This window comes from Anomalospiza imberbis, chromosome 17, assembly GCF_031753505.1.
Source record: "Anomalospiza imberbis isolate Cuckoo-Finch-1a 21T00152 chromosome 17, ASM3175350v1, whole genome shotgun sequence".
NCBI classification, from domain to species: domain Eukaryota; kingdom Metazoa; phylum Chordata; class Aves; order Passeriformes; family Viduidae; genus Anomalospiza; species Anomalospiza imberbis.
The window spans coordinates 2,410,255-2,433,518 of NC_089697.1; the positions used below are offsets into that span (position 1 = coordinate 2,410,255).

The window sequence follows — 23,264 nt, forward strand, 5'->3', positions numbered from 1 at the left end:
CCCCTTTGTCAGGAGCCACAGGAAGGGTTGAGGAGCTGAAGGAACCTGGTTGTGGAACAGCTGCTCGGCCAAAGGGTGTCCCGATGGCAATGTGGACAGGGATGCTCAACCATGGGACAGGGGGGTGTAAGAGGAGGGTGAAGTCACATCAGACTCCAGCAGACCCTCTAGGAGAGATGGATCCACATTTTCCATCTGCCTTCCCTCCACACGCAGCGGCTCTGAGGGAGATGGACGGCCCAGGGCACGCATGGCTCTCTTGGCTTTGCACAAGACACTGACCTTTGGTCTGTATCCCAACTAAGATAAGTGTCATTTTATAGTCATAACCACCTCCTGTGACCAAAAATTCATCTGGGAAGCAATGAAATGTGCATTAATTACACATTGAAGAGCAGTAGAAGTGTTACTCTCTCCCACAGACTCGCAGTGCAAGAGGCTTCATTCATCATAAAATTTTAATGGGATCACCGGCTGAGGAATTGCATTTTGCCTCCGTGACTGAGTGCTGGCAGGGACTTCAGGCAGCTGCAGGTCCCCACCTGGCTGGGCTGGCCTTAAAAGCCATGAGGAGGGACAGCACTGCAGCATCTCCCAGTCCTTGCTGCTATCTCTGGGTGAGGCTTCCTGTGTGCTCCCAGATTTTGGTGCCTCGGAGCCACAATGGGAGCATGAACACAGGGAGAAGAGCAAAGCAGGGTGGGGGCAGGAGCTGTGGAGGTGCAGAGAGGGAGAGGCTGAGCACTGCTGAAGGCACTCAGCTGCACAAACACCTGAAACGAGCTCAGCAGTATCATCTGCAGAAACACCACCTCCTAAGCCCTGCTTTGTTTGACTTCTGTCCACACAATAATAATGGCAGAGCAGCAGAAAGTTCTCTAATGTGCTTGCAGTTGTAATAAAGTAACCCCATTGGGAATAAAATCTCCAGCAATTACTGTGCCAGGTATTATGCTGATTTATCAAATTGCACTTGAAAGTCAAGAAGAGTTGAGGAGAAAATGATAAAACATCTGATCTCAACTCTGACTCTAAATTACCCTTCTGGCCAGCACACTATTTCATCCAGAGGAATTGTTATTCCTCTCTTCATCTTCAAAAATCATCATTCAAACCGGGAATTTTGCACTCCTCGTGTTTTGGAAGAAGCACTTTGCCTGCACTCTGTGGTGAGCTGCCAAGGGGATGCTGAGTTTTTGGGACTCGGACTCACAAACCTCCCACTGCAGGGTGGAGCACATGGAGTGAAAGCAAACTGGCTGTGCTTCATCCCTGTGAGACACAGGCTCCTTTTTGGCCTCTTCAGTCTGCAGAAGGATGGCAAAGGTGCCTCATGTCATGTTTGCTTGGTGGGCAGAGCTTTCCACCCCCTGGGGACAGCAGTGGGCAGAGGGCAGGAGAAGCACAGCTGGTCCTGCTGAGGAGGTTCCCATCCCAAGCCTTGTTCCATGCAGCAAAGAGCCCACCTGGAACACTGGGTACAGCTCTGGTGCCTGCAACGTAAGGAGGATGTGGAACTGTTAGAGCAAGTCCAGAGGAGGCCATGGAGTGGCTGAGGGTACTGGAGCACCTTCCCTGTGGAGACAGGCTGGGAGAGCTGGGGCTGTTCAACCTGGAGAAGAGAAGGTTGTGTGGAGACCTCAGAGCACCTTCCCTGAGTGTGAAGGGGCTCCAGGGAAGCAGAGGAAGACTCTGTCAGGAACTCTTTGTCAGGGACAGGACAAGGGGGAATGGGATCAAACTGAAAGAGGGGAAATTTAGATTATATGTTAGGGAGAAATTGTTCCCTGTGAGGGTGGTGAGGCCCTGGCACAGGGTGCCCAGAGCAGCTGTAGCTGCCCCTGGATCCCTGGAAGTGTCCAAGGCCAGGCTGGACAGGGCTTGGAGCAGCCTGGGACAGTGGAAGGTGTCCTGCCCCCCATGGCAGGGGATGAAAGGGGATGAGCTTTAAGGTCTCTTCCAACCCAAACCATTCAGTGATTCTCGGATCTCATGCTTGCCTCTGCGGCCACAGGTGGCATTGTGGATGTTCTGGTGGCCCCAGTTTGGTGAAGCACAAGAGGAGGAGGAGCTGGAGGTGCTGTGCAGCCCATGCTGGGTCTGACACCCAGCCTGTGCCTGGCACTGCCCAGCCTGAGGGTGCTGGTGCCCAGAGCCAGCTCCCAGGGCTACAGCTCATGTCCTTCACCATGGACTCGCTCTGCATCCGGACTACAGGACCTTTGGGAACAGGGACACTTGCCAAGGTTCAAGCCTGCCCTGGGTGGGGACCAGGACCTCACCAAGGCTGGCACAAAGCCCCTGCTCCCAGCACATGCTGCAGCTGTCATGGACCTACCTGGGATTTGTCAGATGAAGTCCTTTCTTTGATCCTTCTGTCAATATCATCAGGGCTGTTTTCCCTTCCATTCCACCACCTCAGTGATGATAACACAGATGTAACAGAGTGTTCTCCCAGCCCTGCCGGGGCGTTCGTGGCCCTGTGCCATGGGCACAGCTCAGGGTGGTGCCACAGGAGGATCCACACGTGGGGAGCAGACTCTCTCCACACACCCTGGCTGTGTGGGAGGCTGTGTCCTGGTGGGGCAGTGAGATGTTGCTGGATATTCCCCATTTCTGTGGGAGCCAGGCATGGCACCCACAGGAGGCTGTGCTCAAAGGGTTAACAGCACCGAGGTGCTGCTGCTGAGGTTTGTTAAACCCCTTATTACATCCCGCAGCACTGCTAATTATGTGTTCATGAACCAAAATCAATTAACCAGGGCTCTCCCTGCTCCTGCCTCTTCACATCCCTGTCCATCATTAGCCTGAAGTCTGGGAATGCCTGCCTTGGTCCTGCTCCCCTGCCCTGTAAACCCTGCTCCCAAAGCTGTTCCTGAGCCTTTTGAGGACCCCACTGGTGCTCTTTGAGTAAAACAGGGAGCTGCACAGCTCATCCTGCCCCGGAACACCACCCTGCCTTTGGGGCAGCTGCAGAGGAGGTGAAGGGCAGCCAATATCCTTCTTCAAATATGGAAAAAATTACCACAACAAGGAAAGCAATAAATTCTTCCCCGTGTTCAAAGGCAAGGGATTTGCTTTGTAGGGAGAGAGATTTGGGTTATCTGCCTGGAATTTAAAGGTTTTTAAAGGGAGGTTAGGCACACAGGAAGGGTTAAGGGAGAGCTGACCCTGCCCTGAGGCTTCTTGAGACCTGGCTACTGAATTTTCCACTACTGTTAATAATAGACCAAGGATTCAGAGCAGGGGAAAGCTCCCCCAGCCACACCATCCCTGCCTGGCCCAGGGCCCCAGGTCCTGAGCCTCTGGGCTGGGCTGAACCCCCTTGTTGAGCTGGATGTGTCCTTTCAGCACTTGGAGAGGCAGATAAAAATGGAGAACAGCTAATTGCAAAGGCAGATAGTGACAGGACAAGTGGGAACGGATTTAAACTGAAAGAGTTTAGATTTTAGGTTGGATATTGGGAAGGATTTTTTTCCTTGTGAGGGTGGTGAGGCCCTGGCACAGGTGCTCAGAGCAGCTGTGGCTGCCCCTGGATCGATGGAACTGTCCAAGGCCAGGTTGGACAGGACTTGGAGCAGCCTGGGATAGTGGAAGTTGTCCCTGCCCATGGCAGGGGGTGGACTGAGATGGGCTTTAAGGCCTTGAACCCAAACCACTTTGTGTCTCTGTGAGCCAGCCGTGATGGTGGATGGCAGGCTCAGCTCCCAATTGCTTCCCTGGAGCAATTCCAGCTCCGTGACAATTAGCCAACAGCTGGAATACCATTCAAGCACAGCTGCCATCATGCAAATTTAGAGATTAGTAGGGATTAAAGTGGTTTGGAAAGCCCCACAATTTCTCATTAATGCTCCGGGCTCTCTAATAGCCAACTGCCCTCCATTCCCCAGATGGCTCCACATGCCCAAGGCTGGAGATGGGTCACTGTGCCCTCCGTGGTGGCCCAGAGCAGCCACCAGCCCTTTGAGAGAAGCAGAGGCACCCCTGAAGAAATGTAGGGAGGTGGCCAGAAAGTTGTCAAAAATGTGGTTACTGCTTTGCACAGCTGCCCCTGAATTAGCAAGGCCACCTTTCAGTGGCTCCCTGCACTGCAGCCCCACAAACCTTCCCAGTGGAGGCCTCCAAAGGGCTCCAAATCCATGGCCACAGTGACCCAAAGGTGACAGAGCTGGGGCTGCCCGCTGGGCTGCAGGGGGCTGGACATCATGGGTGGCACTTTCCTTCAAAGAGGACAAACCACAGGCACGTGGTGGCACCAAAACCCCCAGTGATGATCCCTTCCAGACCTTCTCCCAGGGCTGGAAACCCCCTCCCTGCAATTTCAGAGTCTCAGGGCCACTTACCTGCCACACACACACAGAATTAACACCTCAGAAGCTCTCCCTGGAGGAAATCCTGTCTCCTTGCCATGATAACTCCAGGAAGGTTTTCATAATGTTCCATTTCCCACCCCCCCCCTTATTTTAATCCTTGCGTATTTATTATGAAATTAATTACTTTGATATTGCAGAGTGAGAAGAAGGTGGGGCAGGTGAGGATGTGATGGGAGAGGAGAGAGGGTTGGAAAGCTGAGGAGGACAAAGCAGAGGCCACATCCAGGATGTCCCCCAGAAAAAGGAGAGACCGCTTCAGCTCTACTTTTCATACGTTTTATTATAAAGAAAGGTAAGATAAGCATTGTGAACCGAATGTGCCAGGTGCTGCCAAAGCAGCGCCCTCAAACAAAATAAAAAATAAGAAAAGCCCCAAAGATGCACCTTATGAGAAACTGTAATTATGCTCTCTAATTTTTCATAAATAGACAAAAATCATTGTCAGCAATTTTTTAAATAGATGGACATATGGCCGGAAAAAAATAATAATGCCATACAACATGGATATAAATTGTCCATTTCTTGCTGTACAAATAATAAAAACAAGTTTGGCAGGCTTTTTTTGTTGGTTTTTTATACACATCTCCCTTCTATGTATAACTAAAAAATGTGCTACAATTAATATAAAATGCTTTTACTATAAAGTAAACTACTAATTTCTTTCACAAAAAAATCTTAAAGATGTCTTTAGCACAGCTCTAAAACACTTAGTAAACTACTTACAACTATCCAACAAATTATATTTTCATGATCTCTTTCACATTTGTCCTCTTGTAGTTTGCCTTCTGCTCTCTCCCCCACCTACCTAGCAATAGTTTTTATTTATTTTTGTAAGTTTTTTTGCCAGACCGTCCAAGGCCTTTGCATGTACAATATTCACACAAACTTCACATTTTCTTGCACAAAGTTTAGTGCTGTTAGCAAGTCAAAAGAGTGCATCCTCCTACTGAGCTGGCCTAATGCTGCAGGACACCAGACCTGGGTTTATGCTGCGTCTAAAAGCAGTTCACTAGGAAAATAGTCCGTAGCTAAGCTGATGGCAAGCAGAAAAACGGTGTCCTTAGCTTAACTTCATTATTTTTTGTTGGTTTTGCGCTTATTTTATTATTTTTATTTGGATTTTCTCTCTTTATTTATTTTTTTGTTCTTTGCGATTTACGAGGTGGGGTATTTTTTTGTGTTTTTTTTGGAGGGGGCTTCCACAGAAAGTAGACTTTTTATTTTATTTTTTTTTTTTTTTAGAGTTCAAAAAGAAAATTAAAAAAAAAAAACCCAAAAAACTGCTCTTAGAGCCTGGAAACGAAGCCAGCGCCGAGGTGCGGTGGCCGCTGTCCCGCCCGTCTGACCCGCCCGTGCCTCCCGCGCGGGCTGCAGGATTGACCCTCTCAAGTGTCCTTCGTCTGAGCTTCCTCCCAAAGGGATGCTGAGCCTTAGGTGAGGTAGAGTGCCTTGTCCCTTGGCAGCATGCTGTAAGAGAAAGCAGAGGCAGTGAGGCAGCAGGGAAGGGGCTGGCACAGCTGGCACACGGTTTGTGCCACGCCGTGGCGTTTAGGGTGATGCCGTTTTGTTTTTTACCTTTTTTTTTCTTTTCTATTGATGCCTTAAGGTTTTAGCTTTTATATTTTTCCAGACCCTGCGCTGGTGTATAACTCTGAACTCCATGCAGAGTGTTAGTAAGCTCTCTTCACATTTTGGTCAGAAAAAACAATCTTTTTCCAGATGGGAACCAAGGACATCGTTGCAGCCTCAGGCCCAAAAAAGCACAAACAAAAGTGAAATGTGGGGAGCAAACTGGGGGAATGTGACTTCATTACCTGAAGCTGTAATTGGATGATTAACCCCTGATATGCAATTAGACCAAACTTATATCTGTCTGAAAAACTCGTGACTGTTATCTATCTTGGGTGTAGCCTCTGCCAGGGCTTTCACTGCCCAAGATGTATCCATTGAAGGCCTTCCATAAATACCTACTTTATTCTTTTAACTCTGTATAGCTCTGTTCTGGGTAGCCACTCCAAGGCATCGGTATATTCTCTGTATTCTTTTCACATATATTTGTAACCTATTGTGTTAGTGGCTAGTTTTCCCAGTAGTTTTCCATGCCCTTTCCCTAGGCAGAAAGACAAAACATATTCCAAAACCCCTGTCCTATCTTGGTTCTCCCTGGCAACCAAGGTGGAAAAACAGCTCTCCAGAGACATTTTCATCAACAAAGTACCAGTCCCATGTGACAGAGGGAAGACTTAAAAGGAGATTGACCCAGGGGTGGGAATTGCATCACCACTTGTGCTCCTAATTGGTGCTTTTTGTCAATTATTCTAATTTCCCAAACTTATCAAACTGTCTGCACCCCCATGGGGGTGGGCTTTTGTGGACATTTTTCCATAACTGCCCCAGAAGGCCTCCAACAAAGACCAGCTTTCATATTACCTCCTATACTTATCTCAAAAGTGTGTGTTGTTTCATGTACAGCTTGAAAAAAGGCATCAACGGCACAAAACACAGGGAGGGCTGCACACAGAGGGACCACAGCAGGATTATTCAGGTTGGAAAACCCCTCTAAGATCAAGTCCAACCATTCTCCCAGGACAGCCAAACCACGTCCCCAGGTGTCACATCCATGTGGCTTTTAAAGCCCTCCCAGGGATGGTGTCTCCACCACTGTCCTTGGCAGCTCTTCCAATGCTTGACCAGTGTTTCCCTCCAGATTTTTTTTCCCAAATACCCAATCTAATCAGGGTACCCAATACCCTGGTGCAACTTGAGGCTGTTTCATCTTGTCCTGTCCCTTGTTACCTGGGAGAAGAGCCCAACCCTCACCTGGCTACACCCTCCATCAGGAGATAGCCCTGACCTAACCCTAACTCCAGGGGGTAACCCTAACTCCAACTCTAAATTTCAGGCTGTAGTTGTAGAGAGTGAGGAGGTCCCCCTGAGAGTTGGATGCAATTTTATTTCTTCCTGAATTTCAGCTATAAAGGCTACAACATCAGTTCCTTCCTCTGGCTTGGTGGAGCTGCAGGGCAGTGCCAGATCTGGGGGTCCCTGCAGATCCCACCAGCAGGATGTTGGAATGCTCTGCCTGGGATCAGCCCTGGGGCCACCATGCCCTGCTTCACCACACCTGAGGCTGAGCCAAGGAGGTTTAGAGAGTTAATTTTGGATCAAATGTGCTTGTTCTCACACTACGTAAGGAGAGCCCAAAGAGGGAGCCCAGACGCTTTTTTTTTTTTTTTTTTGGGACAAAGTAGAGAGAGAAGTGTCAGAAGCCCCTCTCCCCTGGCTGATGATCTGTGGGGGTTTTGCTCTGAGATTCAGGACTTTCAGTGGGGTTTATCACCTGCATATACACGATGGAAACATCACCAGCTCCATAAAGACATCTTGGCCTTAAAAAGTGTTAAAAGTTAAAGTTAAAAGTCTTGGGAGGTTCTGGTGTGAGTGTGTTTGTGAGTGGAATAATAGGGAAGGGGCAGACAGCAAAGCAGGGCTGGTGTTGATAGAGCTGTCTTCTGATAGAGTCAAGAGCCCACCCTCTGCTAATCTCCACATTTTATAATCTGCATTTAAAATGCACAGTCTTCCCTCCTGCACTCAGAAAAGATTTAATGCCACTGAGCAGCAGCGAGGTATTCCAGTCCTAAAACTTCATTAATTTTACACAGCATGCTACAGAGCATTTCCCAGTTCATTACAAAGTATTTCCATAAATAATTGAATCCAAACTAAGTGCAGTTGTGATGGGTTATCTTTGCCTTTTTATAGTGTTTGCTCATTTAGCTCCTGATTTGGAAAATTCTCCCCTTTGGAGAGGATCACTTCTTTGTTGGAAGGAATTGGGGAGGTTATAATTGTCTGGATCTAGTGGCTGTGCATGGATTTTTGTGCCTGGACAAGGTGTAATGGACAGTGTCCCATCTTTTAGCCTAAATGAGAGTGGGAGCAGGGGGGGAAAGTTGCTAAAGGATGTCAGCCAAAGAGAACCTAATCCATGTCTTGCAAATGAGAGGAAGGACATAGAAAGATGAATCCAGTTCAGTGCTATCCCCAAAATACCTATGTGTGAGGGGACAAAGGTAAATCATAGAATGTTTCAGGATGGAAAGGACACAACCCTTGGAGAAGGTGTGGAGAGATTTGTAATCAGAAAACAAGGCAGGAAAAACTAGGGAGGTGCTTTGAGGAGTTAAGATTGAATTAGGGATTTAGAAAGATTTGCACGTGATTGTAAACCAATCCTCCTCTGGTGGAGGTGAGGCAGCTGCCTTGGAGAAAATCACTGTGAAACAGAGGAATTCAGTGCCTGGGAAAGAGCAAGTGCCAGAATCAGGCTGTCAGGTGAGGGAGACAGGGGACTAGGAAAGGAATTTGTGATGTGGTGGCAAAAAAGCATTGAAATTGTGTGCTGCAGTCGCTTGTGGGAAGTGCTAGTCAAACACCAAGCAGGAGCTGAGAAATGCTCCCCATGTCTTCACTCACAATCTAGGACAGCTTGGGCTTCAGCCCAGAAAGAGCCAGGAAAATTGGATGGAAGTCATTAAGCAAAAAGTCATTAAGAACAGGGAGAGCAGGAGGTAAGAAACGTTTAAAACTCTCTCTCCAGCATGGCTGAGTTATGAATTAAGGAGTGTCTGCTCACAGGATCCCAGAATTTGAAGGAAGACGTGTGATTTGATGGATTTTAACTAGCAAGGATAGGCTGGGAAACAAAAATCCCTACAGCAGTTCCCTTATTAGATAGAGAAGGACAGAGAGAAAGACCACCTTGTCAGTTTTTCAGAAGTTATCTGGATGACAAACACAAAAGAAAACGAGGCTTGGGAGGTTTTACCCCCACCAGCCCAGTGCCAACAGATGTTGGAAGCTAAAGAAATATCAAGGTTAGACATGAAATAAAATCCATAACCCAACAGGGCTGTTTGTGTGCTGGGGAGGTTGGGATGATCCTCTCTTCCAGGGGTCTGGGGCTCTACAGCTGAGTCACATCCCATCAAGGAATAATCCCTTCTCTTTCCAGCCAGATTTTACTCCTCACAGTGCTGCTTTAATTGCAGTTAAGCCAAATGCCCTTCTGAGGTTGAAATGGGCCATTACATGGTCCAGAGATTTCCCAAATATACCTAGGGCAGCACTGATGAAACAAACCCATGGAGAAAACATCCCTTTATCACTGCTGTGCCCAAGATCTGCTGAGGGTTGAACCCACCCAGCTAATGAAAAGGTGCTGTGGAGGAGCCCAATGACAACTTTGAATGTCACTTGGAAATCAGCACAAAGTGCATTGGAGAAAGGAGAAGAGTCAGGGGGAACATGGAATCCTAGAGTGGATTGGATGGGAATGGGCCTTAAAGCTCATCTTGTTCCCATGGACACCTTCTACTACCCCAGGGTGCTCCCAGCCCTGTCCAGCCCGGCCTTGGACACTGCCAGGGATCCAGGGGCAGCCACAGCTTCTCTGGGCACCTGTGCCAGGGCCTCAGCACCCTCAGAGGGAGGAATTCCTTCTCAATATCCCATCTAACCCTGCCCTGGCAGTGGGAAGCCATTCCCCCTTGCTCCATCATTGCCTGCCCTGGGTGAGGAGATCCAGATCATCTCTTTTCTTGGCTTGTGAGCAACCTTGAGGCACGGGGAGCTGCAGATGTCTGTGACTGCTCCAGGTGATGCAGAGGGGGCACTGAGGCTGCGAATCCCAGGGCAGCAGAAGCAGGAGGTGAGGGCACTGCTGGCATACCAGGCTTTACAATAAATGAGAACAATCCAGCTTTGAGCACTGGCTGCCAGCAGCTCCTGTGCCTTTAGTCACAGGAGATGGCTCCTTCCTCAGCAGACACAATGATATTTTCAGTGCACTAAGCACTTTCTGCAGGACTGATCTCTATCCATCCGAGTTCCTTGCTATAATCTACTCTAATAATTATCTGGAAGTCTCTGCATAATCTGTCTGGGTTTAGAATGACTTATTTTTTTCCAGGAAGCTGTGATAAACCCATGAAATTTGATATTTCTGCTGTGACAAAGGCATGAAATGCATGAGCTTTGATCATGAATTACATGGGCCCTCTGCTTACAGTGTGGCACTCCAGCCAGATGTCACAGAGCTTGTTTTAGCAACCCAGGACTCAGTCCCCACTGCTATGGGAACATTTCACCTGTTTCTGGAGTGCCCTGGGTTTTCTGCATGGGACCCAGGCAGTGGGATTTGCAGAGGGAATCAAACGTTCTCCCAGCTGATCCCTTAAGAAGTGATGCTTATTTCTAGGGGAGATAATTCCTGGGATCTGCCCAGCACCTCTGGAAATCAGGATCCATGTGCCAAGCATCCTCAAGATGCCTCCAAGCATCTTCAGCATTTTACCCACGACATGTGAAGTGACTTTTACAATCAGGTCTTGGTCATGTTCCTTCTTCCAGGCTGTCTGCAGAGACTTCAGGAAGGAGCATGCAAAGGTCAGACCTATCCGTGTCCCTGAGCCCCTCGGGCAGGCAGACAGCAGGGATATTTAAATGGATCAGGCAGTTATTTATTGCCCTGGAAGAAATAAATGTCACTACACTCTGTGCCCAGCCAGCGGTTGTGAGTGCTCTGCTGGCACAGACAGGAGCCGTGCTCTGAAAAGCCTGGGAGCTGGTTATTATTTCTGGTGAAAGCACTGTGTTCCAGCACTCGAAGGAAATCAATACTCCGACCATATCCAGCCTCCTTCCCAACCTGTTCCCACAGAGAACCCCGGGAATGTTCCAGAGAGCACAACAGAGCCTCCAAACCATTAGAGCTGAGCCACGGGCAGTGGGCTAGGCAGATGCTGGAAATGGCTTCCACACACTGCTCGTTCCCCAGCTTTAAGGCTACCCTGATGTTTTCATTTACTGAGGATTTCCAGCAGCATGAAAGGGACCTTCACGCTGGCACATTCATGCCAGAGCTTGTAGGGCATAAGGGGAAGATGTGTGCAGATGTCAGCGGGGCTTTCCTGCATGGTGCAGGGGGATGGAGCATTGTGTGGCTCTTGGGAGGATTGAGGATTTGTACACTAACCCCAGGAATGGTAAGGCTTCTGCTGGTAGAGACAATTACAGGAGCCTGTGGCCTCAGTGATAAGAGCAATTGCTTAGGAACAGAAGAACATTGCTTATCACAGAATCATCTGGGTTGGAAGGGAGCTTAAAGCCCATCTCAATCCACCCCCTGCCATGGACAGGGACACCTTCCACTGTCCCACGCTGCTCCAAGCCCTGTCCAACCTGGCTTGGACACTTCCATGGATCCAGAGGCAGCCACAGCTGCTCTGGGCACCCTGTGCCAGGGCCTGCCCACCCTCACAGGGAAGAGTTTCTTCCTCACATATAATCTAAATGTCTTCTCTTTCAGTTTAAAGCCATTCCCCCTTGTCCTATAACTACCTGCCTTTGCAATTAGTTGCTCTCCAACTTTTTAATAAGACTCTTCAAGTACTGGAAGGCCACATTGAGGCCTGGCCTTATGGACATGGCTGCTTTCAAACCTCCAGGAACTCTTCTGGGGGGACTGCTCCAGAAAGAAATGTGTCTAACCCTTCCATGGAATGGAAATAAATAAAAAAATGGGAAAACAAAATACAACTTTCCATGTCCAACGAGGAATTTATCCATGCCTTTTAAGCTACCTGCTTCTATAGCATCACTTCAGCGAGCCTACAGAGATGAGGGAGCCTAGAGTTTCCCTGAGCTCAGCTGGCCATGCATTGTAGGGCAGGCATGGAGCTGTTGGGCACTGTCACAGCCCAGATGTGCACTAGCAATGTGTTGCTCTGATTTTTAAAAGTGTTAAATTTTCTTTTATAGTTTTTTTGAAAGTTTTAAGGTTTTCCTAAAGCTTCTTTAGTCCTTTGATAAAGTTTTTATATTTCTACTGGAGTTTTTACACACTGTTTATGTAAACAATGATTGTTTTGTATTCTTCTTTGTGGGTGGAGAGAATTGATGGACTGTTGGTTTGACCAGTGTGGTTGGAGAGGTGGTAATTTCATCCTCCAATCCACGGTCACTTTTGAAATTCTATATATTGTGAGGTTAGAAATAAAATTTACTCTTTTTTTTTTCTTAAACTCACTAAGTTTTTATATACTTATTAAGCAACAGCAATGAGCTGTTTTGTCTACTGGCCTGCAGTGGTTGACCCCACACTCCCTGCTGGGGTAGTCGTTGTCCCACTCAGTGCTTCCAGAGGGGTTTGATGCACCAGGGGAACGGGGTCCAACACTGTTCTGAAACTCAGGCGAAATATGGGAGAAGTCCTGCAGGGTGGAGAGGAAAAGGAAGGTTACAGGAGCATACAAAGCAGGACAACTGCAGATTTAGTAATAGTGCAAAATCACATTTAGAGGCGTTGTCCCCAAACCCTGTCAGTTCAGAGCACAGGAGGAACCCCAGGGAGAGAGGGAGGTCCAAGCCCAGACATGGTGTCAGTGCAGCAGCACATATTATATGCCTTTTCCCTGCTCTTTTTGTCAGGAACCCCCTCCTTGGGGGTAGGAATGGCTGTGGAGGGCACGCAGCCACAAAAGCCTTTGGGATTTTTGCAGTCTGGCCACCAAACCCAGTGTCCAGTGCAGTGCTAAGTGCCCCACCCCAGTGCTCAGGAACAAGGGACAGCCACACAAGCAACTCCATCCCCACAAGCTGCCACCACTGGCAATTCTGCAAGGACACTGAGGGGCTGCTTTAGCTGAAAGCTGATCAGTTTTCCCCATTTTTTGGGTGGGTTTAATTAAATTTATATCCATTAGGCGATGCATATAAACCAGATTCATGATATTTACCTGGCAAAGAACATGATTTTTTCCAAAATACCAAAATTAGGGCAATGGGGGATTTTTTTGTTATAAATATTTCATTCAAAAACTATGTGGAATGAAAATGTTGCCCTCAGCAACAGCTCCCATGCCAATGAGTGAGTGTGAGGATCCCCTATAATGCTTTCATCAAATTACAGAAGCCACTCTTGCTGTGCAGAGCTAAAATCCAACCCCTGTGCTGGAGAAGTCAGGATCATTCAGGTTGCAGAAGACCTCCAAGATCACCAAGTGCAGCCATTAACCCAGCACTGCCACCCCACCACTAAACCCAAGTGGCACATCTACACATTTTTTGAATGCCTCCAGGAATGGTGACTCTACCACTTCTCTGGGCAGCTGTTCCACTGCCTGATAACCCTTTCAACAAAGACATTTTCCTTAATTTTCAATCTAAGCATTCCCTGGCACAACTCAAGACCATTTCTTCTTGTCCCATCCCTGTTCCCTGGAGCAGAGCCCGACCCCCTGGCTGTCCCCTCCTGTCAGGAGTTGTGCAGAGCCACAAGGTCCCCCCTTGACGCTGTTGAGCCAGGGGACGGGCGAAATGACTCGCACGATTTCAGAAGGCAAAATGAGCGTTCATTCAAAAGCACTTCTCTCTTTTATAGAGAACATCGTGACCATTAATTCCATTGGTCTTAAGGTAAAAACATTTCACCTGATTGGTACAGTGGACTTAGGTCAGCGTGGTAGAACATATCTATAAACAACATGAACGGAAAGCAAGGTAACAGATTGTTTACATTCCTCCCAGACTTTTCCCCAGGCTTAGCCTGGCAGAAATCTTTCTCTTTTTCTCTCTGACTGAACTAAGAATATCAACACCCCCTGAGACTCTTTTTCTCCAGGCTGAGCCCCTTTCCCAGCTCCCTCAGCCATTCCTGGTGCTCCAATCCCTTCTTTGGGAAGACTCCACCCAAGTGGAGGACAACACCTCAACCCAACAGCCCCAAGCCCACGGGAGCCCCGAGCACTGACCTGCTGGCCGGGAGGCGAGGCGTTCATGGGGGGCTGTACCTGTAGTGCCATGGGAGGGGACAGGAGGGGCTGCTGAGGGACCTGCTGCATGCTGAGGGGCTGGGGCAGCAGCGAGCTCTGCGGGTGGTGCAAGGACAGCTGCTGGTGGAGCGGGGGGCTGATCTGGAAGGAGGGCGGGGGGGAGGCACTGATACTGGGCAACAGGGGCTTGGAGGGCAGGGTCCGGGACAGCCCGGCGTGGGGGTGGCCACGGTAGCTCTGCAGGTCCGACGGGGACAGGAAGGAGCCCAGGCCAGGGTAGGGAGAGGATGCCTGCGGAGGCATGGGGTACATGGGCTGCTTGGGGGGGATCATCTTGGAAGGGGGGTTGCTCTGGGTGCTTTTTGTCTCCCCCTGGTCGGCAGAGCTCTGTGGAGAAACAGAGTGGAAGGTGGTGAGGAAGGAAAAGAGGAAACATCGATATGCATCCCGAGATATCCATCAGTGCAGGTGAGCTCCCCGTGGATCCTGCTCCTCTCCCACCTGCCAGCACGAGACCTCCCAGCCCTGCAGCAGCGGGGTGCCCACAGGCTGGGTGCAGCATCCAGAGCTGGAAAACTAAAGCCCAGTAACTCAGCAGTGCCTTTGGCAGAGCCTGGAGCATCAGGGGGAACGAACCTGATGTCTCAGGTTTGAGCTTTTATATTTTTCAGATTCTGTGCTGCTTCAGTGTGTGGGTCTGGGTTTCCTATTAGGGGATGGTGAGCTCTCTGCACAGAGCAGGGAGACAAAACAATTCCTTCTCCAGCTGGGGACCAAGGACAAATGATCCAAACCTCAGGCCCAAGAGCACAAACAACGTGGGCTGGAGAGAGAAAAACAAGCAGGATGGGACTGCATGGGCTGGAGCTGGAATTGGACAATGAACTCCAGTGTGCCAATGGAGCAGAGCTGATCACAGTGAGAGCCCCTGGGAGCGCTCGTGCATTTTGGGACCATTTGGGTTCATCTTGGGTGCAGCCCTGGCTGGGCTCTGGTGCTGCCCAAGGTGGATCCATTGAGGCAATCCTTTTAATAAATCCCTGCTTTATTCTTTAGCTCTGTCCAGACTCTGTTCTAGGACAGCCTGCACAAGGCATCAAACCAGTGCAGAGGCAAACTGCCCACCAGCAGCTCACTGCTGTGGGTGGCTGACAAACCCCTCCTGCTTCCAACTGAGTACAACTGGGTCCATAAACTCTCTGCTTTCCCTATCCTGTCCATCCCAGCAGCCCTGGTGGGTCTAAAATGCACGGGACAATCGTGGCATCATTTTGGCAGGAAGGAGAGAAGGACAAGGGGAAATTTTCTGGGCTGGACAATGAGGGTTTTGTGCTGTGATTGGCCCTGTAATGATAGTCCTGATCCTTTCTCACCCAGCAGCCAGGACCACACTGTGTTGCTTTACTCAAAACAAAGTTTTGCAGAGGAGCAATTGGAGAAATTGGGGAAAAACCAAAGGCATAGAGCAGATGCCTCCAAAACTTCCACGCCTTCCACGACTCCTGCCCCACACTGCTGAGAGGAACATTCAAGAAAAGACCCTCAGAGGCTTCCAGAGGAACCAACAAGAGTTTTAAATCCTCAACAAGTCCTTCCCATCCCATTTTTCTGTCCTTGCTGCTGTTCTGTTGAGAAATTGGCAGCTACGAGTCTGCACAGAGGCTCTGAGTCTTTCCAGGTCACCATCAGCACACAGATCCTGCAGGTGAGGGGAGGTCTGGGAGATCACTTTATTTCCCAGGACAGCTGAATGTGATGGTTAGGCTCTGAGGATGTGGTGTGGCACCAAGGAGTAGCTTTGAAGGGGGATCACTCACTACCCAAGGGCAGCATTACCCCTGAGCCAGGAAGATTTTGAGCTCCACAGGAGCCAGCCCAAACTCCCAAGCAGCGAAAGCTGTGTCCCCTCTCTGGAGGAGTGGAGGAGGGCAGGCTGTGAGGTCCCTTGGGATGGGCATCCACATCTAGGAGACTGGGCCCATCATTGCTCCCCAGTGTGGTCTTGCAGCCCTGGGAGTTCCTCTCTGAGCCTAAAATGCCCTGGAATTTCACTGTTAGGCACTGGAATGGGCTCTCTGGGTTTGGCCTGGCTGCAGTGTGGTAAGCAGCCATGTGCTCACATCTCATCACTCCACAGTTATGGGGTTGATAAACGCCATAAAACTCCCTGAAAACTCCCTAATAGTTCCTAAAAATCTGGTCTAGGTCGAGCATGCACAGGAGAAGCAACCCCTGGGGTCCTGAGAAGGTGGGACAGCCCAAGTGCATGGTGCAGGGTGCAGCAGCATGCTGGTACCAGTGAGCCCAGTACTGGGTGTCACCTTCCCCTGGGCCAGTCCCTGGTGCCACCTTGTCCTCCTGACCCCTTTGCTGCACTCACACCCCAAAAGCGGGCAAGGAACAGTGGGGACAGGCAGCAGGGACCCCTTCACTCCACACAGGGACACTGATGAAACCTCCCTGCTGCTGAACCCATCCGAAGTGGGGTCTTGTTGCAGGGCTCTCAAGGCAGATGATAGCCCAGCTCCTGCCCTAACCGTGCTGCAGAGCCCCTCTTTCAAGCCTGTTGGGAAGGTGCTAATGCTGGTATCAGTTCTGATATCACAATTACACAGCATTTCTGATAAATGTTCTCCTCCCTGGAGGCTCTGGTGAGCTGTAACCTGTCCGTGAGTGTGGCTGTACCTTGGAGACGAGGCTGGCCCGGTACGCAGCCAGGGCTTTCAGGTACTCCTTCTTGGCAGCTTCTGTTTTCCTCTTGTATGCCTGAAAGGACCAAGGGATAGAAAATCATTAGCAGAGGGAACAGGGTCTGCTGGGCTTGACTGCACCCCACCTGCTCAGTGGGAACCCCCTTCAGTGGGGCTGTGTGCATGAAAAACTCAATTCTGCTGCAGAGGAATTTATGCCAATCCAAGAAAATGATTGCATTGGACCATGCTGGGATTTTTGATCTGATCCCATGCTGAGATCTCTGGTCAGAGTGGTCTGTGTGTTTAGACAGGTATTTGTAAGAGACACAGTCTGATTTGATAAGGTGAACATAGTGAAATCCCTTCCCAACAGGAAGCAGAGCAAAGAGTGATCCAGGCTCTTGAAAGAGCAAGACAAAAGCCCAAATCCTCAAAAGACAGGACTATCTTTAAAGTCCCTCCCAACTCAATCCATTCTATGATTCTGTGATGATGACCAGCTTAAAAACATGTGAGACAGTCAGAATTCCTAAATTATCCATTTGTTTTCTTGGTTTTCCCAATATTAATCCTTTAGAGATCAAAACTCCAGCTCTTCCCTGTAGTCTGGACAGTCTGAACTGATTTTTGATCTTATAAAAGCTGAGATTTTTGGCTCATGTTATGACGTGGTGAGCTGGATCTTGCAGGGAAGCAGCAAGTACCTGGACAGTTTGCTTCCCTAAGAAAAAAATAAAAGATTTGGAAGGGTGAATTATGATTTGTTTTTCCATCTTTCCTCATAATGAGAGATGCCTCTTGATCATGTCAGTGCTTCTCCCCTTCCTGCCTGGATCCTGGTCCTCCACATGGAGGTGAAGACCTCTAATAAATAATGGTGTGATCCAGTCTGCCTCCAGCAGTGAGTCCCCGTGGGATTACGCAGATTAAACTGAATAAAAGAGGAGTATTTTAAAATGGAATAAAAATTTCAGGATAAAGGCAGAACTCCCAGTAAAAATACCCACCGACCCTCTTCTCCACTGGAAACCCAAAGCCTTCCTCAAGTGATGCATTGAAAGTTGATTTCAATTAGAACAGATTTACATGTACTTAATTCAGCTTTAAAACAGCTTTCAGCAATTGGAACTCTGAAGCCTGGTGGGCACATTCTCTGTCCAGGATGATTTGGGTTGGATATTGGGAAAAATTTCTTCATGGAAAGGGTTGCCCAGCCCTGGAACAGGTTGCCCAGGGAGGCGGTGGAGTCACCATTCCTGGAGGTGTACAAAAGACCTATGGGTGTGGCACTTGGGGACATGGTAGCCATGGCCGTGCTGGGCTGACAGTTGGACAGGATGATCCTACAGGTATTTTCCAAACAAAACAATCCCCCAGTTCTATGATTTAGCTTATTTCCCCTCCAAATTTCCATGGCCATGGCAGAGTCCCTCCCAACACGGACCTCTGAAGGAAGAGTAACCTTCCAGCAGTTGAACTGAATGTGAGTTTAAAATCAGTACAGATAAATTCTATTAAAAATGGATTGAAAACCTTATTTTCATTGCTAAATCACAGTGAGTCCTGTAATGAAACGTTTTGACTCGACACACTGGAGGTCTCAGACGGCAATTTTCTGAAATGGAGCATTTCTCTACGTTTGTCTTTGGCTTTATGGCATTCAGGAAATATTACATTTGCTCCATTCAGAACAAAATTACTTTTCAAAATGTCAGCCTGAAGAAGAGTTTGCCTGTGAAAAGTAACTATTTCTTCAAACAGTATCAGTTCCCTTAATAAAAACTATTACCTTTCTCTACAATCTCCAGATCTTTTATTATAGAATCAAAGAGTGGTTTCGGTTGGAAGGGACCTTAAAGCTCCTCCAGTTCCATCCCCCTGCCATGGGCAGGGACACCTTCCACTGGAGCAGGTTTGTGCCCATCACAGCACCACAGAATTTACTGTGTTCAGCAGCAGAGCAGGTGGATGCTATTAAATGTGGTACCTGGTGCCCTCACAGCAATGAAATAGGAATTCCTGTATCTCAGGCCAGTGTTTACTAGAAGCCACAGCTGGATGCTGTTCTATGGAGAGGATATTTAATTATTTTTCCTCTATAACAGCAAAATGCAAGAGTGGTTTTACTTTTTTTTTTTTTTTTTTTTTTTTTTTTTTTTTTTTTTTTTTTTTCCCAGGATGGTGGGAAAACAAAATATTCAGAGCTATGCAGAGATAAATTTAATTATTAGCAAGACTTGCCTGGAGAAAAACCTGCAATTTCTGGACAATGAGAGGACAGGTATATGAGACTTCCTAAAAGTAAATGCAAATAAATAAATAACCAATAAGGTCTGTGCCTATCTTCATCTCCATCACTTGCTTTTCCTGCTAAACTCTTTTTTTTTCTGCCACTCTTCATCTGTTCTTGTGTCTTTTAGAGATCTCGTATTGGGATGTGCTGCTGGGCGGGGTCTGGTGCAGGACTGGGCAGGGGCAGCCAGTGGCTCATTCTGCTGAAGGGAGGGGGGATTGCTCCAGGCAGGAGCCTCTGTGCTCCCTGGGCCAGCCCTGGCTCAAGCCTGGCCACCAGCAGGGCTGCCAAGAAGGGTGATGGGGGAAGCTCAGGGATTGTGCTCTCTGATGTTTCTCTGGTGAGCTGGAAGTTCTGGAAGATTCCCGGTGGATTGTCTGGGTTTTAATCATAGAATCCCAGAAGGGTCTGGGTTGAAGGCACCATTTTGATCCACCCCTGACATGGCAGGGACACCTTCCACCATCCCAGGCTGCTCCAAGTCCCATCCAGCCTGGCCTTGGGCACTGCCAGGGATACGGGGGCAGCCACAGCTTCTCTGGGGGACCTGTGCCACCACCCTCATGGTAAAGAACCATCCCTAAGGGTCTCCTGTTGGGAGTTTTGCAGTCCTGCCCTGCACCCACACAGGGCTCCATCAAGGACACTGAGCTGCCTGTCCCCAGGGAATCACCATGCTGACGTGGGATCTGAACAAAGCTCCTCACAAATCCTCTGTGTAAAGACAGCTCTAGTGCAACATTTATAACCTTTAAAATTTTAATTTAAACATTGACAAAACCATGTTACTTTCTAATTAAATCCCATTTTCTCCCAGGGATTTTAATTTTGAAGTAATTTATCAGATTTAAGGATCCTCAAAACATTTTGCATGTTTTTCTTCCTAACCTGCCATGCCCACTGATTTATTTTCCTTATTCATTAGCAGGAGGATTCATTAGTCATTAAGTGAGTGGGTGGGTTGGAGAGAGGGGGGGAGGAAATAAAAATGGTTAGTGATAATGAAAACAAAAAAATCAGAGCTGTAAGAAGCATATGTCAGGATCGTAATCCTGACACCTCTGTGTCTCAGCAAAGCAGCCAGTAATTGTACCATAATGAAATGTTCTTGTTTGATAACAAGTTAATTAGAGAAGACAATTATTGCAAACCCTGCTGACGCCCACGAGCGGCTCCGTGTCGCGCAGGCGCTGAGTGACAGCTGGAGCTGTTAGCCGTAACCTCTGCATCCCAGCCCTCCTGCTCCAGCAGCAACCCTGCTTCCCAAGCCTGGGGAACAAGGGGAAGAACTCAAACTCTCCCCCAAAAAATCCAGGGGGGCACTGACCCCAAGTGGGAGGGTCTCTGCTGCAATCCCAGGTGGAGTTTGGGGTGTTTTGCTTCATAAAAAAGGTAGAACATCAGGAGAGGAGAGATGGGAAGTGCAGGACAGGTCTCCAGGAGGAAAGCTGGGAGGGAAGACCAAGAGGAGCCACCATAATGTAGCAAAGGAGGCACGGGGTGATCCTCTGCATGTAGGAAAGGAGGCAAAATAGGCTTAAATTGCACCAAGGGAAATGTTGGGTAAGTACTGGGAAGCCTTGGAAGCAGTAAGGATAATTAAGCACGGGAAGACATTGCCTGGGGAGATGTGTAATCTCCACCACTAAGGGTTTAAGAACAGATTAGGAACACATCCATCAGGAATGGCTTAAGTAGAGATGATCCTGACTTTAGGCATCAGTATGGTCTGGTTGACCTCTTAAGTCTCTCCTTGCCCTTCTTTCTATGATTCCATGACTGGTTTTTTTCTTCTCCCAAATGTGTAAATTTGGTTTTTATTCTGCTTGTAAGTCTGCAGGGCTTTTCTTGTAACTATTATACACTTTCCTGCAAGATATGTCTTCAGATCACTATAACTTATGGCTTATTCACAAGATGTCTCAAAGCATGTCCTCCCTGCCACATTCCCCTTTCTCTCTACACATCCTTACCACAGCCACTGGAAAGGCAAATAGGAAACATGGACAGGTTGTTCTTATTCCTTCCCAGATCCTCCTTTCCTCCTTGCATCCCCCTCTGTATCCCCTTCTAGGGCAAGACTTATTCTGTCCCTCCCACCATTAAAACCAACTAACCCAAGCTACACTTCCAGAAAAAAGCCTGTGGTCTGGATTGTAACTCTTGAGGTCAACAACCCCGAGGATACCTCCAGGGGAGACCCTGGCTGTGGGAACTATTAGCATGGCTTCAGGAGAGTTCTGCTTTATCCTGGTGGAGACACAGTGCTGTGAAGAAATTCCTTTGGAGAATGAATGGAAGAGCCTGCAATGAAGCAGGAATTGCCATTGGTCAAAGCATCCTGAGAGATTCCTGCTCTCCACTGCCTCGACTTCATGGGGTGGAAGTCATCCCTTGCTCCATGTGAGGGCACAAGCTTATTCCCAGGACAATCCGCTGGAGATTCCAAAGGGAACAGGAGGGTGACAAATCCAAACCCTCACCTCCAACAAAAGCATGCCATTCACCTTCCAAACCTCTGACCTTGCTCTCCAACAAGAAAAGTAACACTCGTGGAGCTGTTAAAAGCAGATCTGACCTTTTGCATCCTCCCCATCGTTATCCTGCTCTCCACCAGACCTTTCTTGAAGCCTTGTTTGGGATTGGTGCTTTGATTCCTCTCTGGTGCATGGCTTTCCTCGATGCCCAGAAGATGCTGAAACCTTCTTCCAGGCCAGGGCAACTGCCTGGACCCTTCTAGCCTCTCACTGCCAGGGCTTTGGTGCTGCAGGAGGAAAGTGCCTCCTGCTGTGGCTCTGTCGCTGACAGCTCGGTACAAAGCTGGAACTGGGCAGTTTGTAGCATGGCTGTTCCTGTGGGATCTCTCCCCTCTGGTGGCTCTTCCATAAAACAACTTCACAGCTGGCCCATGATGCCTCTGTCCCACCACAGACCCTGCAGTGTCCTGTCAGCAGCTGATGGATCAGGTTCAATGAGCAGATGGATCTGATTACATGGGTGATCTATTACTTTCTTCTGAGCAGGCAACTCTTCTGCTGGGTAATTTACCCCTGGAGTGTGACTTGATCCCTGGAGCTGTGTTGTTCTCCAGGCTGTACATGTGTGTCAGAAAATCCCATTTGTGTTTGGCCATGGAGTTACTCGGCATTACTGAGCTGGTCCTGGTGAAACACAAGCAAGAACTCATCTCTGGTACCTTTGTGTCCCAGACTCAGAAACTCAACTGAAAATTCTGGGTTTGCCCAGTCTCTGCTCATTTCAGATGGGAAGCTCTGGGTTAGCCTGGGGATCACCCAGCAGATTGCTTGGGAGCTCCTTGATTCCTCTGCTCTCATTTCCCGGGGCCTATGGAAACACCTGCCCAGGGCTTTGACTTTGTGGCTGGATTTGCTGGATTTGCTGGATTTGCGGACAAAAATAAGCTGGTTCCAGAGGCTCCTGCAACTGCCACCTTGGCATTGATCTCCGTGGTCTCCACCATTGCTTGGCTCCAATCCAACCTCCTCTTCACCAAAATGCTGCAGGGAACAGGGAGATGCTCGGAGAGGGAAGAGCAGAAATTGGCAGAGAAGAGTGAATCCCACCAGCGATTTCTCTGGAAAGTCTCCAGGCTTATCATCTCCAGGAAATCCCCCTGAGGGAGGGCAGTCATCAGGGCTGCTGTCACCTGCTCTAGAGCAGATCTGGCCCATGGTGGCCCTGTGGAAACAGAGGAGGGGCTGTGGGTGGCACAGACTGGGACCAGGCTGTCTGTGCCAGGGGAAAAATCCTCCTAGGGAATAGCAGAGCTGGCTCCAATCTAGCGCTCAATTTCTTCTAATTTCTGTCAAATCAGGCAGCCCTTTTAAACCTTGCTGGGGAACGCTGCTTGAGATCTGCTAATGGAAAAAACTCCCACCGAAGCACGGGATTCTGGAGCTGGGACCTGGAGCTGCGGGCAGATTCCTCTGGCAGGTACCCCATTGGATGCTAATGGCTGAATTAGCATTTCACTCTGCAGCAAAGTCGAAGCTATCTCTACAGGAACAGCTGCTAAACTATTTGCAAAGTTCAAAGAGGATGTATTCTT

The 23,264-nt window shown here is 48.7% G+C and overlaps 1 protein-coding gene across 2 annotated transcripts in view; it reads right to left on the reverse strand.

The window, feature by feature from the left end:
- Window positions 1–5,650: 5,650 nt before the first annotated feature.
- The window catches only part of TOX2 (TOX high mobility group box family member 2), a 154,802-nt gene continuing 137,188 nt past the window's right edge, over window positions 5,651–23,264 (reverse strand). The window contains exons 6-9 of one of the 2 annotated variants that reach the window (XM_068207462.1): window positions 16,895–16,975; window positions 14,189–14,596; window positions 12,519–12,649; window positions 5,651–5,840 (exon numbers count right to left, since the gene is read on the reverse strand). In XM_068207462.1, the coding sequence (XP_068063563.1) occupies window positions 5,804–5,840; window positions 12,519–12,649; window positions 14,189–14,596; window positions 16,895–16,975 (657 nt within the window). In that variant the 3' untranslated portion in view covers window positions 5,651–5,803. Of the gene's footprint in view, window positions 5,841–11,917; window positions 12,148–12,492; window positions 12,650–14,188; window positions 14,597–16,894; window positions 16,976–23,264 lie in introns of those variants that run through there. The other variant, XM_068207461.1, reaches the window with a different exon arrangement.